General features: G+C 59.7%; 5 protein-coding genes across 5 annotated transcripts; 2 read left to right on the forward strand and 3 right to left on the reverse strand.

Moving 5' to 3' along the window:
• Window positions 1–408: 408 nt before the first annotated feature.
• Window positions 409–1,612, forward strand: SLS55_008234 (uncharacterized protein; the record flags this gene model as incomplete). The annotated part of the gene is made up of 3 exons (XM_066779646.1): window positions 409–646; window positions 697–814; window positions 868–1,612. The coding sequence occupies 3 exons, from the start codon at window positions 409–411 to the stop codon at window positions 1,610–1,612; spliced, it is 1,101 nt and encodes a 366-aa protein (XP_066630450.1).
• Window positions 1,613–3,010: 1,398 nt separating this feature from the next.
• SLS55_008235 (uncharacterized protein) lies at window positions 3,011–5,821 on the reverse strand (the record flags this gene model as incomplete). The annotated part of the gene is made up of 4 exons (XM_066779647.1): window positions 3,011–4,553; window positions 4,622–4,902; window positions 4,952–5,412; window positions 5,686–5,821. The coding sequence occupies 4 exons, from the start codon at window positions 5,819–5,821 to the stop codon at window positions 3,011–3,013; spliced, it is 2,421 nt and encodes an 806-aa protein (XP_066630451.1).
• Window positions 5,822–5,875: 54 nt separating this feature from the next.
• On the reverse strand, window positions 5,876–6,928 carry SLS55_008236 (uncharacterized protein; the record flags this gene model as incomplete). The annotated part of the gene is made up of 2 exons (XM_066779648.1): window positions 5,876–6,465; window positions 6,685–6,928. 2 exons carry the CDS (start codon window positions 6,926–6,928, stop codon window positions 5,876–5,878), a joined length of 834 nt encoding a protein of 277 aa, XP_066630452.1.
• A 1,878-nt stretch (window positions 6,929–8,806) lies between these two features.
• Window positions 8,807–13,390, reverse strand: SLS55_008237 (uncharacterized protein; the record flags this gene model as incomplete). The annotated part of the gene is made up of 2 exons (XM_066779649.1): window positions 8,807–9,381; window positions 9,493–13,390. The coding sequence occupies 2 exons, from the start codon at window positions 13,388–13,390 to the stop codon at window positions 8,807–8,809; spliced, it is 4,473 nt and encodes a 1,490-aa protein (XP_066630453.1).
• Window positions 13,391–13,976: 586 nt separating this feature from the next.
• Window positions 13,977–15,287, forward strand: SLS55_008238 (uncharacterized protein; the record flags this gene model as incomplete). The annotated part of the gene is made up of 2 exons (XM_066779650.1): window positions 13,977–14,219; window positions 14,280–15,287. 2 exons carry the CDS (start codon window positions 13,977–13,979, stop codon window positions 15,285–15,287), a joined length of 1,251 nt encoding a protein of 416 aa, XP_066630454.1.
• Window positions 15,288–15,518: the final 231 nt, after the last annotated feature.

Raw genomic sequence — 15,518 nt, forward strand, 5'->3', positions numbered from 1 at the left:
GTTGTTCTGATACGCCTTGTCCACAATTCAGTTGGTGATACAGCAAGTATCGCCGGGGCTTATCGGCGTGGCCGATAGTCGATTGTGGCAGCCTGGTCGAGAAGCCGTCAGGTGCTTATCAAGAATGGGGGTGTCCTCCCACTCTTCGCTAGTGTGCGGGGAAGTCAAGCGGAGTCGTCGCGCCGTCGGGAACACCCTTGACTAAGCGACGCGCCCCAGCATAGTGGAGAGTGGTGCTACGACCCGTGTTGCCTGCTTCCCAAAGTGGAATCCGGAGCCTGGAGGGCGGATATATCACTTGGACCTCACAGCTCCGCCTCTGCACTCCCGGCCAGCACTCAACTTCCCGGATAGGAAACGCGCACCTACTCCATCGAGACTAGCGTCCACCTTTGTATCACCACCACCATGGCCGGTCAACCAAATACTTCTCGCAGCCCACCCCTTCTCGATTTCGCCGCCTTCTACGATTCTGACCCGGCAAAGAAACAAGCCCTCGTCAGCCAGATACGAGATTGCTGTCTGCACAATGGCTTCTTCCAGATCACGAACCATCCCGTTCCGCTTGAGCTCCAGGACCGTATGATGGCATGGAATAAAAAGTTTTTCGACATGCCACTTGAAGAGAAGAAGAAAGTCGGCAAAGGTGAGAGAGCGCTCGGGCGTATGATTGTGACTCCTCACTGATTCTCGCAGAACTCAACACGTGGAACCGAGGCTACGAGCTCCTGCGCTCGCAAATCCTGGAGGAAGGCACGCTTCCCGAGCTCAAAGAAGGCTTTTACGTCGGCGACGAGATCCCTGTCACACATCCGTCAGCATCCACCCCCGTCTCGATGCGTACGGTCGAAGCTAACCATGTCTCAGATACTTCGTCAACAAGAAGCTCAACTCGGGACCCAACCAGTGGCCCGCCCCCGACACCTTCCCAGGCGTCGACGACTTCAAGCGCACGTGCATGGACTACTACTACGCCGTCGTCGCGCTGGCAAAAGACATCCTGAAGGCCATCGCACTGTGTCTCGACCTCTCCGAAGACCACTTCCATGAGTTTGCGACGGATGCTGTGGCCACGATGCGGCTGCTGCACTACCCGCCGACAGGAAAGGGCGACGGCGAGGAGAAGCTGCAGCGGGGAATCGGCGCGCACACGGACTTTGGTGCGGTGACGCTGCTGCTCCAGGACGAGGTGGACGGGCTGCAGGTCTGGGACAAGGAGGTGCAGCAGTGGTTCGACGTGATGCCGGTGCGGGGCGCGTTTGTGGTGAATCTCGGCAACCTCATGATGCGCTGGTCCAACGACAAGTACGTCTCCAACACGCACCGCGTCATCAACAAGTCGGGCAAGGAGCGCTACAGCATCCCCGTCTTCTTCAGCGGCAACCCGGACTACGTCATCGAGTGCCTGCCCAACTGCCGCCAGAGCGAGTCCGAGGGCCCCAAGTACCCGCCCATCACCGTCGAGGAGGCCGTGGGCGGCAGCTACCGGGAAAGCTACGGCCGTGCCGAGAAGTGGAAGGAGGAGATGCGGAAGAAGGAGGAGGAGGAGAAGAGGGTTAAGGCTGCCGAGGCGGCCGGGTTGAAGGGCGCGCCAGCGGTGGCTGTGGCTTGAAGATGGTTTTTTTCTTTGGAAGATCTAATGTTCTGGGTCTTGTTGTTCTCGGGTCTTTGCCCTGAGCCTTGAATGCATGTAGCGTCGAAAGCATGAAAGTATACGTGTTCATCCAATGTAGCTGTTGAGTAGTGGTGATGGGATGAGTTGTGTACTCGATTGAGATATGCAAAGGTAGAACCCTGAAGAATATGCAAGTGCAGGGTCTCGTTCCGTCCTTGGCCTAGGTGTGCAGACTGTCAGCCCCGGCATGTTGCGCACCATGATGGAAAAAAGCAAGCAAGAAAATGAACGACGGCAAGGTTCATTCCCAGCTGTTGGCAACTTCGAACGTAGCAATAATCATAAGAGAAGGCATATTATAACCGTTAAGACGGACGGCGTGGACGAAAGCAATAAGAGCCTCATCACAGGCGCGCAGAAATAGAAAGGCGATCACACACGGACGGAAGAACCGCGATGACGTCTCAAGGCGCGCGCGGCCCTTTTTCATTTATTTAGATTGCGTTGACTCTGCGGCGTAATTAAGATGGTGCGCGTATATTTCCGCTTGCGGCCTCGCTCGCCAACGAGTCCAGAACATCCAGCAACGACACTTGTGCTTTGTGGCCGCCAGTTTTGCAGAAGCTGCCTCTGGAAGGCTTCTCTCTATCCCTTGACGAATGCCTCGTCTCTCGTAATCTCATGCTGCGCCGCATCCACCGCATTGATGCTGCCGTCCTCCAAGCGACGCGCAGACCACCTTCCTTCTCCATTCATCAATCAACAACTCACTCAATCTCTCACCGCTCGCTTTCGCTTCTCGCTTGCAACCGAAGCGCACCCCGCCCCTCCCTCCCTCGCTCCGCCCCGCCCCCCGATCCTACCAATCCCCACTCCCAGAAAAAACAAACCCAACCAAAAGAAGGGCCGGTGCCCATGCTGCTCACAATTTATTTCTTCATGCGCTTGCTGCTTGCTGGCACCGCATACGATCGGCCGCTGCCTTTTCCCTCCAACGAAACGCCGCCAGGAGCCGCATGCCTGTCAAGGTCGAACGTAGCAATATAAAATCTTTGACGACCGGTCAACACCTTTTCAGTTGCTGCAGCTGCACATCACGCGTGTTTGACCTGTTTGCCTGTCAATGATCCACAAGCCAATTCAGCTGCCAAGACAACCAACCACACTGCTTGATAAACTGGCCTAGGAGGGGTGCATGTCACATGGCATTCATCTCGACGTTGGCCTACCTACACAGATCCCATTTCAATCCTAATCCCAATCCCAATTCCAATCCCAACCACCCCACAGTTTGAACACCACCACCAAACCTAAGGAAAAGGGGGAAGAAGAAGAGAGAAAAGAAAAAAACCCAGAGAAAAGAGTAAACAAACCAAGTTCGTCTGTCCTACCTACCTACGCCAACCCCTCGGCCCCACCAATCATCCGCCACGGCACGAGCCCCTTCAGCACCATCATCCCGTCGTGCACGACCGCCCACCTCACCTTGCTCAGGTGCCGCGCCACGACCGCCGTCAGCCCCGTCGTCCGCCGCCGCACCACCGCCGGCCGCAGCGCGCGCGCCACGGCTTCGAGCTGGCGCTCGGCCGCGAAGACGTCGTCGTCGTCGTCTTGCATGTCGGAGGAGGAGGAGCAGCCGTGGCGACTTCTTCGTTTCTTCGACGACGAGACGGCGGCAACGACACCGCCGCCGCCGCCGTTGGAGGATGATGATGGCGTTATCGCCGATGCTGATGCTGGCGATGAGGCAGAGTTGTGGTGATGGTGGTGGTTGGTAGCAGCAGCAGACGACGACGACGACGACGACAGAGGCAACGAAGTCATGCACCCCACCAACGCGTCCAGCTCCGCCGCCGCGTCCCACACCATCTCGTCCTCGTTCTCGTCCGACGGGACGTCGACTCCGTCGAATTCCTCCGCGTCTGGGTCCATCATCGCCTCCGCTTCCACGCGACGTTGCCGCTGCTGCCGCTGCCGCTGCTGCTGTTGTACCGCCAATGGTGGAGCCGGGTGTTGTTGCTGTTGCTGCTGCGGCCTTGCATGCCACCAGGCCCAACACGTCAATGTGGCGAGGTACAAACACCACGGATAGTGAAACAGCCCGCCGGCGTCGAACGCGTCCAACCGCTCGACGCCCTCGCGGATCAGCAGCGCCGCGTGCCTCGCCGCCCTGGCCGCGCGGAGCCGCTCCACTTCGTCGTCCACAGCCTCTCCCCCCGCCGAGGACGACCCTGCTCCAGCCGCCCCCGCCCCCGCCCACCGCTTGACCACCCGCTGCGAACGCACGTAATCCGCGCGCCCCACCGGCCTGCCCAGGATGTGCCGCGCTCCCGCGTAGATCTGCAGGTCGAGGAACTCGGCGTTGAGCAGCACGTGGGCGGCGTGGTACACGGCCGCGTTGGCTGTCGCCCACGTGACAAACTCCTGTCTGAGCGGCGACGGGTTACTGTTACTGTTACTGCTGCTGCTGTTGGGGTTTTCGGGGCCCGAGCAGAAGAGGTCGAGGTAGTTGGCGCAGTACGTGTCGAAGTCGGCCTTCCACGTGTTGTACGACGTCGACATGCGCGTCTTCCAGTCGCCGATGGGCGACTGCTTGCTGCCGACGCGGCCGCCGACGAGGCCGAGCGAGGTCTGGTCCCGGCGCTTCATGTCCCACGAGATGGACATGAGGCCGTGCAGGAGCAGGAGCCGGGACAGCGCGTTCAGGTTCCGCGGGATGGGGGGCCCGCCGGGCGTCAGGTAGGCCTTGACGAGAGACAAGAACAGCGGTGGACTCCTTTGCTTCTTTCGGAGGCGCTGCCATAGTTCTGCCGAGTCGGCTTCCCAGAGCTGCTGGTTGCAGGGCAGGTTGGAGCGGAGTTCAAAGGCTGACATGCAGAGGGACTGGCAGAACAGAACAGCGTGCTGCACATCCCAAAGGAAGCAGAGGTAAGCGAGCCTGGAGCGTCATCAGCCATGTGGTTCGCTTCGGTTGATGATCGGGGGTTGGGTCTGCGTCCAACTTACCGCTTCTTCTGCTCGGCTTCCGCCCATCTTTTCCAGTCATTGTCAAGGTCACCGGAGCACTCGTCTGTGAACAGCGTGCGGATGGTCTGACAGTCGCTTCGTCGGATGAGATTAATGAGCAGTCCGTGGAAGAGGTGTGCCATGTCGTGCTGCTTCTGACCAGCGCGGCTCTTGCCAAAGCACTCCACCAGCAGAATGGTCTGCAGGACCCACAGATCCGGCTTCGCATTGAACCCGGCATGGGCAAAGATCTGAGGCCGAAGAACATCGTGGATACAGACCTAGTCACGTGAGCAACATGAGTTATTAGGTGAGAAGTTTGCAACTTACTGCCATCTGGTGAGCATCCTTTTCGCAGTATGTTGCTCCGAGCAACAGAACAGACACGAGTAACAGCGTCTCGACATGGGAAGCGTCGAATGTTGGCTGGTGAATCAGAGGGTAGGCAGTGTTGAAGCGAGTGAAATACAGATCACAGTAAGTCTGTAGAGAGGAGAGAGACAGCAAAGGATGATTCCGGGAGATGTAGAGTCCATCCGGTGTGATAGGCCTAGCCGCCTCAATAACGTCCAGCACTTGAGCACGCGCTACTTCATCAATGACTGGAAGGCTGGCAGACCGGTTCATCGACGACATTGGCCGTTCAAAGTCAATGCCGAGATGCGCTTGACGAGCTGCAAGAGAGTCACGCACAGCTCTAACGCGTTCTTCGACCGGTATGCTCAGGGGAGTCAGCACGTTTGTCGTCTGCGAGCGTCCGATTGTAGTGCCGCTAACAGAATGCTGCTCGTCTGCAAAGGCGGAGTGCTGAGGCTCGAGGCTGTGAAGAGAGAGGGTGGTGGAATCGGGCAGGCTCAACTCGGGCAGCATTGAAGAGTTGGACTGGGAATGGGAATGGGTAGCTGAAGGGGCGGTGGGGGCCGCAGTCGTATGTTCATCCGTTGAAAGAGGAGCAAGCTCACTAACAGCTGGCGTATGCTCTGGAGGTACGCCTGTAGGGAATGTATGAGTGGACGGCTGAGGATCAGGAGCAGCTTGGTCTACGTGCGTTGCTGTGAACGTACCAGACAGGATGTCTGGGGTCGAGGCCGAGAAGTGCTGTGCTGCTGGTGCGCCGAGATCGACGTCAAATAACCAGTTGTAGTTGTTCATGGTCGTGAAGGGCATGTTGAACGAGCTGGCTGGGAGGCGGTCAGCCATGGGGGCTATCAGGCATAACATGACCACATAAACAGGTTTGAGCAATTCCGTTCATTATTCAATTAAGACGCTGGCTTTTTCCGCATACTCCGGCTCCCAATAAAAGTGGAACGGAGACATACCAGTGTCAGGATTGAAGATGTCGTCGTAAGGCACGTCGTCTGACAGATTCCTCAGAGACGACGTCTGCAGGCCGCCAGCACTCGACCAGAACCGATCCGTCTCTTGCGTCAACGGCTCAAGCTCGGGGTAGGCGTGTGTCTCGGGGCCAGGACTAAGCTCGAGCGGTGGGAAGACCCAGGTCTCAACGGTTGGGTCTGTGGTAGCGTCGCACGCGTCCGACGACCTCCTCCCGTAGTCGTCAGACTGTGAGGAGTGCGTGCTGGAGATGGGCGGCGAGATGGGGGCGTCACCCCTCAGGGCGCGGACGGCGTCCTCGATGGAGGCCGTGGTGGAAGTGGACAGTGACCTCTGGTGCTGGTCACTCGACGGCGAGGTGGGCTGGCTGTTCTTGCCCAGGTTGGGGCGCTTGGTGACAATGTTGCCCTCCTGGTCCTTCCACATGCGCTTGCGGGTGTTGAGGACGCCAGCACCCTCGGCGCCGGCCTCCTCGTCCTTCTGGCGGTGGCGCTGCATGTGTCTCTCTGCGGAAGCGTGTCAGCTCCAGTGCAATGGGTGGGGTTGGTGTAGGTGGGATAGGGCTGGACTGTGCTTGGACCCCAGCAACGGGCGCCCGAAATAGCTGAGCACCCCATTCTTCAGGAAGCTGGGGTCAATGGCGCTGGTGGAGTAGCTAGCGCGCGGGCTCTTAAGAAAAGGCCCGCGGCGGCACTCCCGTCGTCTGTGCCCGTTCGAGCACTTACCAAGCAGGTCTTTGCGCTTGAAGTGGGCACGGCAGCGCTCGCAGGTGCTCTCGCCGGCAGTGTGGTTCAGCAGGTGGCGCTGCAGGTGCTCGGAGCGCGTGAATGCGCGGCCGCAGCCGTCGAAGCCGCAGGCGAACTTCTTGGGCTGGGGCTCGGTCGAGGCAGCCGTGGTGCTGCTCTTTCTCCGCGCGTGCGCACGCTGGCCGGCGGCCTGGGCGGAGGTGGTGGGCGACGTGTTGCGCATGGCGGACGCGGTTTGGAGTCAATTGCGGGGTATCAGGGTGCGTGAGGGCTGTTGCTCAGTGACGCGCAGCTGCAGAAGCTCTGAGCCGGAGGAGTGTAGAGCTCTATGGCGGAGGATGCCTGGGAAGCAGTCGAGGCGTGCGTGCGGCCATGGCGGTACCGACTACTTGACATATCCGCGGGCGGCTTATCGCGTTGACCCGACGTCGCATCTCACTAGACGCTGGAGAGAGCCGCAGGGAGCCACTCGCCGTTACATGGGCTCCGCAGCGAGGCGCGGTATAGCGGTCGGATCGTCGAGAAGTTGCCGACGCGCGCGAGAGGCCGGCGACGCGGCCGCGCACTGGCGCCGGCGCCGATGACTAACCCGAAGATGGGGCAGCCGCCAGCAGGGTGGGGGCGCAGGGGTTGCTCATTCCATTACAACACCACGGCCGTATCAACTCCCCAGCCAACATATCAGGCCCAGCTGCCCGTGCCTCACCAGCACACGTCCAGTATCAGCAAGTCGCCCAGGCTATCTGCCGTCACAAACCACCGTCTCGCAGCCCCTCCGCACGCAGCCAATCAGCGCGCCAGCGGACTGTCCGACACGCGGGCGTTCCCGGTGTTGCTCCAACGCCGCCGCCTGCACCTGCCCCTCCCGCCTCCACCAAGCACCGCCCTCCGCGCCCGCCTGTGCTTCCGCTGAAGCGCGCCGCGATAGGCCAAGCGGATAAACAAGGCCAGGCCCTGCAGCTGTCCGGCAAAATCTGGGTTTCGCCGAAGATGTGCGATGCCTGCATCCGCTTTCCAAATGCCGCCATCCGTTGATTGACTCAATTGTGTCTTGGGCGTGCGGGATTGCGAAGGCGGGGTAACGACTCAGCGCATATCTCTACGTAACAGCCGGAGTTATCCCCAACCGGCAATCCTTTCCAATCGTCAACCACGGCCGATTGCGCTCCAGCTCTGCCCAGCCGTTCTCGATCGCTTCGGGACCTCTATGGAGTGCTTCACAGGGTGACAGTTTTTGCAGTAATGTCCGAGGTTGCTATCGAGAATTGCCGATCGGCACTTTGTTGAGTTGCTTCAGCCAGACCCAGCCCCAGCCCCAGACCCAGACCCTGACCTATCGGATTCTCGGGAGATTTGCTTCCTTGGGGCTGCCGGGAGCCTTGGCGCGTGGTGCTTCAACTCACAATCAAGCTCTCTGTCAATGCGAACATGCTCGAAAATGATGAGTGCCGCATGGTAAATGGTGCGGAAACAGCAAATCACGTTTCTTTTGGAGGTAGAGCAACGGTCCGCCGGGATTGGTCATCATGTTCATCTGGCGGCGTACAGACGCTCCAATCTCAGTGAGCTTGTATGTAATAAGGGTCCTGTAGATGGTGCAAATTCAGCCACCTGCAGCAGCAACCGCAGCACGACCACCATAGGAGAAGCGACATAGCAAATCGCATTCCATACTAAAGGTAACGCAACAGTTTCTCCTCGCATGCATGCAGACTATGTCTAGTAATGCTACAGCAAAAAAAAAAAAAAATTGGCTAGACGCGCCATCTCAAACACGCGAGTGTCGGGACGATTGCGACATCGATTGGCTAGCGGGTCCGGAGGCTAAAATATTTGGCTACCCACAACACCAAGAAAACGCAATTCCAGCCTCTGATGTCGATTCGAATAACGATTTCGTAATCGCAGGACGAAGGACAAACAGAGTTGAAAACCCGCAGAACTCCACATCGTATTTCCCTCGTCACCCAATATTTTCGTCATCTGTCGTCTCGACGTCCCTGCCCTCATCGACTTACTAGCACAATGATGCTCAAAATCCCTCGCACAGTGCCCAAACCAATGAGAGGGGAAAGCAAAGTAAGAGAAGGACCAAAGTCCCTCAAGCAACTGTCACGAAAAACGGCGTCTCCCCCTCCTTCCGGTTCACGGCTGTCCTCTTCACAATTGCATCGCCGACCGCCAACCGCAACTTCTCCGCCGTCGCGGGGCTCTCCAAGCAGAACCTCTCCCCCAACTTCCCATCCGCCAGCTCGTTATCTCTCCTCGCCGCCCTCACCGCCTCCCTCAGCGCGAAGAAAACCGTCGCCCCCAAAAACAGCGGCGGCTCCCCGATTCCCTTGCTACTCTGCACGCTCCGCAAATGCTTCCAGGTCAGCGGCTTTCCGTCTCCGTCGACCCTCAACATGGCCGCGTTGAAGACTTGCGGGATGTCGGAGAAGCCGGGGATCTTGTAGTTGCCGGGGCCGCGGGTGGCGAGCTGCCCGCTCTGCGCGTGCCAGAGCGACTCCTCGATGGTGAAGAGGCCGACGCCCTGCACGAAGGCGCCTTCGATCTGGCCGTAGTCGATGCCCGGGTTGATGCTCTGCCCGACGTCCATGAGGATGTCGGTGCGCAGGACGGTGTGGTCCCCAGTGAGAAGGTCGAGCTCGACGGAGGAGCAAGCGACGCCTTGGGCTGTGAGGGGGTTGTGTTAGTGTATGTTCTTTTTCCCTCTCTTCCCCTTTTGGAGAGTTTTCCGTAAGGTGGGGGAGAGGTAAGGTCTCCTTCGGAAAGGGGAAAACTCACTGAAGTAGTAGTACATGTCCTTCACCTTGTTGACGTCGTACTCGCCCCACACATAGCCGATCCTGGGCATCTTCCAGAAGCCGTTGGCGGCAAGATTGACGCGGTCGATATACGCCGCGTGCGCGATCGTCTTGAACTCGGCGTCCTTGCCGTACTTCTCCCAGTACGGCCCGAGCCGCTCGTTCAGCTGGTCGCACGCGTTCTTGACCGCCATGCCGTTGAGGTCGCTGCCGCTGGACGCGGCCGTCGGCGACGCGTTGGCGATCTGGTAGCTCTGCGAGTCCGGGTTGAAGACGGCGTCGAGCGGCACGCCCAGCGCCTGCGCCGCCACCTGGCACATCTTGGTGTACAGGCCCTGGCCCATCTCCGTGCCGCCGTGGTGCAGCAGCACGCTGCCGTCGGCGTACACCTTGACGTACGCGCCCGCCTGGTTGAGGTGCAGCGCCGTCGCGAAGCTCAGCCCGAACTTGGACGGGATCAGGCTGATGCCGCGCTTCTTCCAACGGTGCGTGCGGTTGAACTCCTGGATCGCGGTCTTGCGGGCCTCGAAGTCGGCCGATTTCTTGAGCTGGTCGAGCATCGTGGGGATGTGCCAGTCCTCGTCGATCTGTTGCAGGAAGGGGGTCCTGTCGCCGATCTGGTACAGATTACGGACACGCAGCTCGTCGATATCGAAGCCGGTTTCCTCGGCGATGGCGTACATTATCTGCTCGGCGATGTACATTGCCTGGGGGCCGCCGAAGCCACGGAAGGCGGTGTTGCTGTGGATGTTGGTGCGGCACACGTGGCCGCGGATGTGGGCGTCGGGCACGTTGTAGCAGTTCTCGAGGTGCGTGCAGCAGCGGTCCATGACGGCGCCCGACATGTCCTGCGAGTAGCCGGCGTTGTCGTAGACGTCGGTGTCGAGGGCGAGCAGCTTGCCGTCGGCCGTCGTGCCGACCTTCCAGCGCGCTTGGATCGGATGTCTCTGCCCCGTCGTCATCATGTCCTCGTCGCGGTTGAGCATGACGCGGACGGGCCGACCTTCCTTTCTCGCGGCGATGGCGCAAAGGCAGGCGATGGGCACGCTGCGGGACTCTTTGCCTCCGAAGGCGCCGCCCATGCGCTTGACTCGGGCGTTGATCCTGTTGCTCGGGACACCGAGCACCTGGCTGACGAACTCTTGCGTCTCGGTGGTGTTCTGCGTGGAGGACCATACCTCCATGGAGCCGTCTTCCTTGTGAGGAATGGCCAGAGCAGCGTTGGTCTCCAGGTAGAAATGCTCCTGCCCGCCGACTCTGGTGACGCCGGTGAAGATCCGATCGCACTTTGCAAAAGCCTCGTCCATCTTCCCCTGGATTGCAAGTCCCTTCTTGAGTTCCTTGCCGTGAGCGAAGAAACTGTTGGCCTCGATGGCCTCGTCGATGGTAAGGATTGCGGGCAGGTCCTCATAGACGACACTAACAACCCTCGCGGCAGCCTGGGCCTGCAACGCCGTCTCCGCGTAGACCATGCCGATGGTATGACCATGGGAGAGGACTTCACCGTCAGCGAAGAAGGTTTCGTCTTTCTTGACGGAGCCCCAGATATTGGCTTCCTTTGGAAGGCTGTCTTTGTCGATATAGCCCGCCACTCCCGGCATCGACAGCGCAGGCGTCCAGTCGACTTCAACCAGCTTCGCATGAGCTCTCGAGGACATGACCATAGCGCCATACAACTCTCTGTCTTGGCGTTCAATGTCGTCCACGTATTGCGCCTCCCCAGTGCACTGCCTCAGAGCTGATAGGTGCGGGACCTGCTTCCCAACGACCCGCTGCTCGTGCGGGTTGTAGTTGTCTCGGGTGCCGGACGAGATTTCCCTGTGGATCTCCTGGATGAGGTCCTCTTCCACGTCGCCCAGGCCCAGCTCTGCCACAACCTCGTGCCAGAAACGGAAGAAGAGCGACACGGCAAGAGCTCGGCGGTAGTGTGCCATCCCTCCAGGAACGCCGAATGGGAGGTTGAAGTCGGCGGCCAAAGCATCCATTCCGGCCTCCAAAGTCGTGGAATCGAACCACGTTTTCCCGACTAGTGCCTTCTTTGCGCCTTTCGCCTCGATGGTGGTGGGTGCCATGCCGCCATAGGCAAGACAGATGTCTGTGACGACACCGCGGTCATCCAAGCGGACCCGATACGCAGAGGTCACGATGGCAATGTCGTCGTCTTTTCTCTTTGCTTGCTTGTATGCTTTTGTGATTTCGCGCGCCTCTGCCCGGGGGAGCGGGACGCGCACGTGAGTGATTATTGCGTCCGGTGGTAGAGTGGTTGTTCTGTAAGCAAGGAAGAATTCGGACATGGGAAGTGCAACGGAGCCGCCTTGCTTGCTCCGGACCATGACATCCGCGCCGGCAGCCAGCAAAACAGGATTGCCGTCTGAGATTGGCGATGCCGTGGCGACGTTTCCGGCCAGGGACGCCACATTTCGGATCTGGCGGCCGGCGAAGTATCGCAATTGCTTGCGGAGGGCTTCCAGGGCCAACGCGCGTTGGCCAAGCTTGTCATACACGGCTTTGCAAACGTGCTCCAGCTCGCTGAGCGGCGTGTTGGCTCCCAGGTAAATCTCGGTCATGGAATCCCACTCCGCCTCGGATTTTGGCAGTCTCGTCTCCTGGAGTTCTTCGATGTCTGACACATAGACCGACACGGCGAAATCAGAGCCCTTGAACCGGACTTCGACCTGGACCTCGCTTGCACCCCCAACGAGCTTGGCCGAAGGGTAGGCATCCTTGAGCTCTGTAAGTTGCGCAAGAGTGGTGGGTCGAAACCAGATCTTCTTGTCATTCCCAAAGCACAAGGGACGCTTTTCATACTTCCAGAGGCTAGGCGGGAAGATGAGTTCAGTGTTTGGTTGGTAAGGTTTGAAGGTGAATTGTGGAACGCCCTGGTGGGATCCGGCCAAGGGCGCAGAAAGCTCTGTTTGAACCTTCTTGCCTTCTGGATCATGCTCCCTGGATTTGAGTGGTTTTGCGTACGCGGCGCCGCTAGTCGCTGAGTCTTTCCTGGGCTGATCCGTAATCTCGGCTGTTGAAGGTGATGGATCCGGCTCAGTCACTGCTGAAGAGGATGATGTTGACTTTTCGCTGTCGGATTCGTTGCTGCTGCTTGAAGACGGGCTTTTGTCCCTGCAGCATCCCCCCGGTCTTCCACAGGAGCCCTGAGCTGAGGATCCGCAACCGGTTTTCGGGCTTGCGTCGGTCAGGTCGATCTCGACAGCATGGGTTTTTGAGGATTTTTTCTCTGGAGCTAATCTGCCCTTCAGGTCCTCAGTAACGAAGGTCTTGGCCGCCTGCAGGATTGGCTTGTAGCCTGTGCATCGGCAGAGATTCCCATCGAGATGTCCTTCTCTTTCGATGGTGTCCTCGGTCAGATCGAACTCTTGGGTTTCCGGATTGTAAGCATTCCGCACTACGGCGTAGAGAGACATTACAATGCCCGGCGTGCAGAACCCACATTGCGAGCCATGTAGCTTTGCGATGCGCTCCTGTAGAGGGTGGGGGTTGTCGACGGTCCCGAGGCCCTCAATGGTGATCAAATGCTTGCCGTCAACGCCGATGAGTGGGAACAAGCAGGCGTTGACGGCGAGATACTCGACCTTTCTGGTCCTTGGGGAAAGCTTGGGCGAGCTGAGGACGACGGTGCAGGCTCCGCAGCCGCCTTCGCCGCAGCCGAGCTTTGTGCCTTTGAGATCATGCTGAGCGCGAATGAAGTCGAGTAGAGTCCAATGCGGGTCTGGGCTGTCAAGCTCAACCCTGTTGCCATTGAGGTAGAATCTGAGGGTTGGCGTTGTGTATGTCGATTGGATCAACGGCGTCAGGGCCTCGGCGGCGGAGAGGGAGACGGCGGCGTGTCGGGCCGCCTGGGGAGGCTTGGGAAGGGCCATCACGTCTCGCTACTTCAACTACGTCCGTGGAGAGAGCAGACCTGCCCAGCGCTCTTATCAGCAAACAACAACGAAGGAGCGGGCAAGCAACTTACTTGACTGAGGCGGCAATGCGGCGCAGCAGTCTCCCACGGAAATCGGCAACGCTGTGCTACCCCTCTCGCGATGCAGAAGATATATGGAGTCGGGAGGAGCAGCGCTATCTGTCTCTTGCCTCGCCTTTCCGACGTTAACCTTGTGCGACGGAAGCGGATCAGCCGCAGCCAGAGATTCGACCATTCGTCGGTCAGCATTGCCGCTCAAGCGCTTACTGGTCGCTAAAACCGCCAGCCCTCCCACTTTTCGCTCCCACTCTCAAGTACCCCATTCCCACTCCTCCACCACCCGTGCACCGGCCATGGTGCAGATCGCACTCAAGCGTCTGGGTGGTGTTCGTACGCGCGACTGTTTTGCTGCGCGCCTACAAGAGCAAGCCAAGATGGCACAAACTGGGCCCTTTACTATCTGTTTCCTCTCCTACTTTCGTTCCCTTGCTCCCGTCTGCTGCATACCCTATTTCGTCATTTGACCTGCAAGCAGCTCAAAAATGCCTGCGCCAATCACAACCCCAACCTTTGCGCCGCTGAAGGACACGGCTCTTTTCAAGCCGACCCAGCTGGGCAAGCTCTCTTTGGGCCATCGCATAGTCCTCGCTCCCCTTACGCGTATGCGCGCCCAGAAGGAGAGTGATGGCGTGTTTGTGCACCAGGATCTGGCCGTCGAGTACTACAAGCAGCGCGCCAGCAAGGGCGGTCTGCTCCTGACCGAAGCCACCGACATCTGCCACTACGTGAGGACTCCTCGACCACCAAATCCGCACCATGACTGACTCAGTTTCTGTATCGTGTAGGCCAGCGGCTACCCCGGCGTTCCCGGCGTCTTCACAGCCTCACAATTGGACGGGTGGAAGAAGGTGACGGACGCGGTGCACTCCAAGGGCGGCTACATCTTCTGCCAGCTTTGGCACACCGGCCGCGCCTCACCCCCCTCGTTCCGCGCCGGCGCGCAGCCGCCCAGCAGCAGCGACGTGCCCATCTCGGGCAACGCGCTCGACGGCACAGCCTACGCCGACAGCCCGCCACGGCCGCTCAGCGTCAGCGAGATCCACGCGCTGACGGCCGAGTGGGCGGCGGCGGCGAAGCGTGCGGTCGACGAGGCCGGCTTCGACGGCGTCGAGATCCACGGCGCCAACGGCTACCTGCTCGACCAGTTCCTGCACGACAACGTCAACCGGCGGACCGACGCGTACGGCGGCAGCGTCGAGAACCGCTGCCGCTTCCCGCTCGAGGTGGTGGCGGCCGTGGCGGCGGCCGTGGGCGGCGAGCGCGTCGGCATCCGCCTGTCGCCGTACAACTACTTCCAGGACACCAAGGACAGCAACCCCAACGCGCACTGGGCCCACCTGTGCGACCAGCTCGCCCGGCTGCCGCAGCGGCCCGCGTACGTGCACATGGTCGAGCCGCGCTTCGACGAGGTGCTGGACGAGCAGGGCAAGCTGGACGCGCTGGCGGCCTACACGGCGCACGACGAGCACGGCGTCGAGGCCGAGGCCACGGCGCCCACGTCCAAGAAGGCGCCCAACAGCCTCGTGCCGTTCCGCCGCATCCTGGCCAAGGGCGGCATCAAGTTCCTGGCGGCGGGCGGCTTCGACCGCGAGAACGCGGCGCCCGTGGTCGAGGCCGACGACGCCGACTGCGTTATCTTCGGTCGGTGGTTCATCGCCAATCCCGATCTGCCGCGCAGGCTGGCCGAGGGCCTGCCGCTGAACCAGTACGATCGCGATACCTTTTACGGCGCGGACCCGCCGCCGAAGGGCTATGTCGACTACCCATTCTTCGAGGAGCAGGTGTCGGCGTAGACGAGGGGTAGAGCTGCTGTTTAGACGGTAGATTAGGAACGAATCGTTTTCCTCCGGTTAGAGATATCAATAGAGCATCATGAACGTAGCTTCCGAGCAGTCCAGCGTGAAGAGGTGCCCGTTTTCCCGTCATTCGATAGCGAAGGCAGGATTGAGATGAGAGAGGTTCATGCCATCCTCACGCTTTGCCGCTCACATTGCAGAGTCATCAGGTGGGGCAAGGCCTGAGAC

This window comes from Diplodia seriata (assembly GCF_021436955.1).
Source record: "Diplodia seriata strain FDS-637 chromosome Unknown scaffold_8, whole genome shotgun sequence".
Taxonomy (NCBI): domain Eukaryota; kingdom Fungi; phylum Ascomycota; class Dothideomycetes; order Botryosphaeriales; family Botryosphaeriaceae; genus Diplodia; species Diplodia seriata.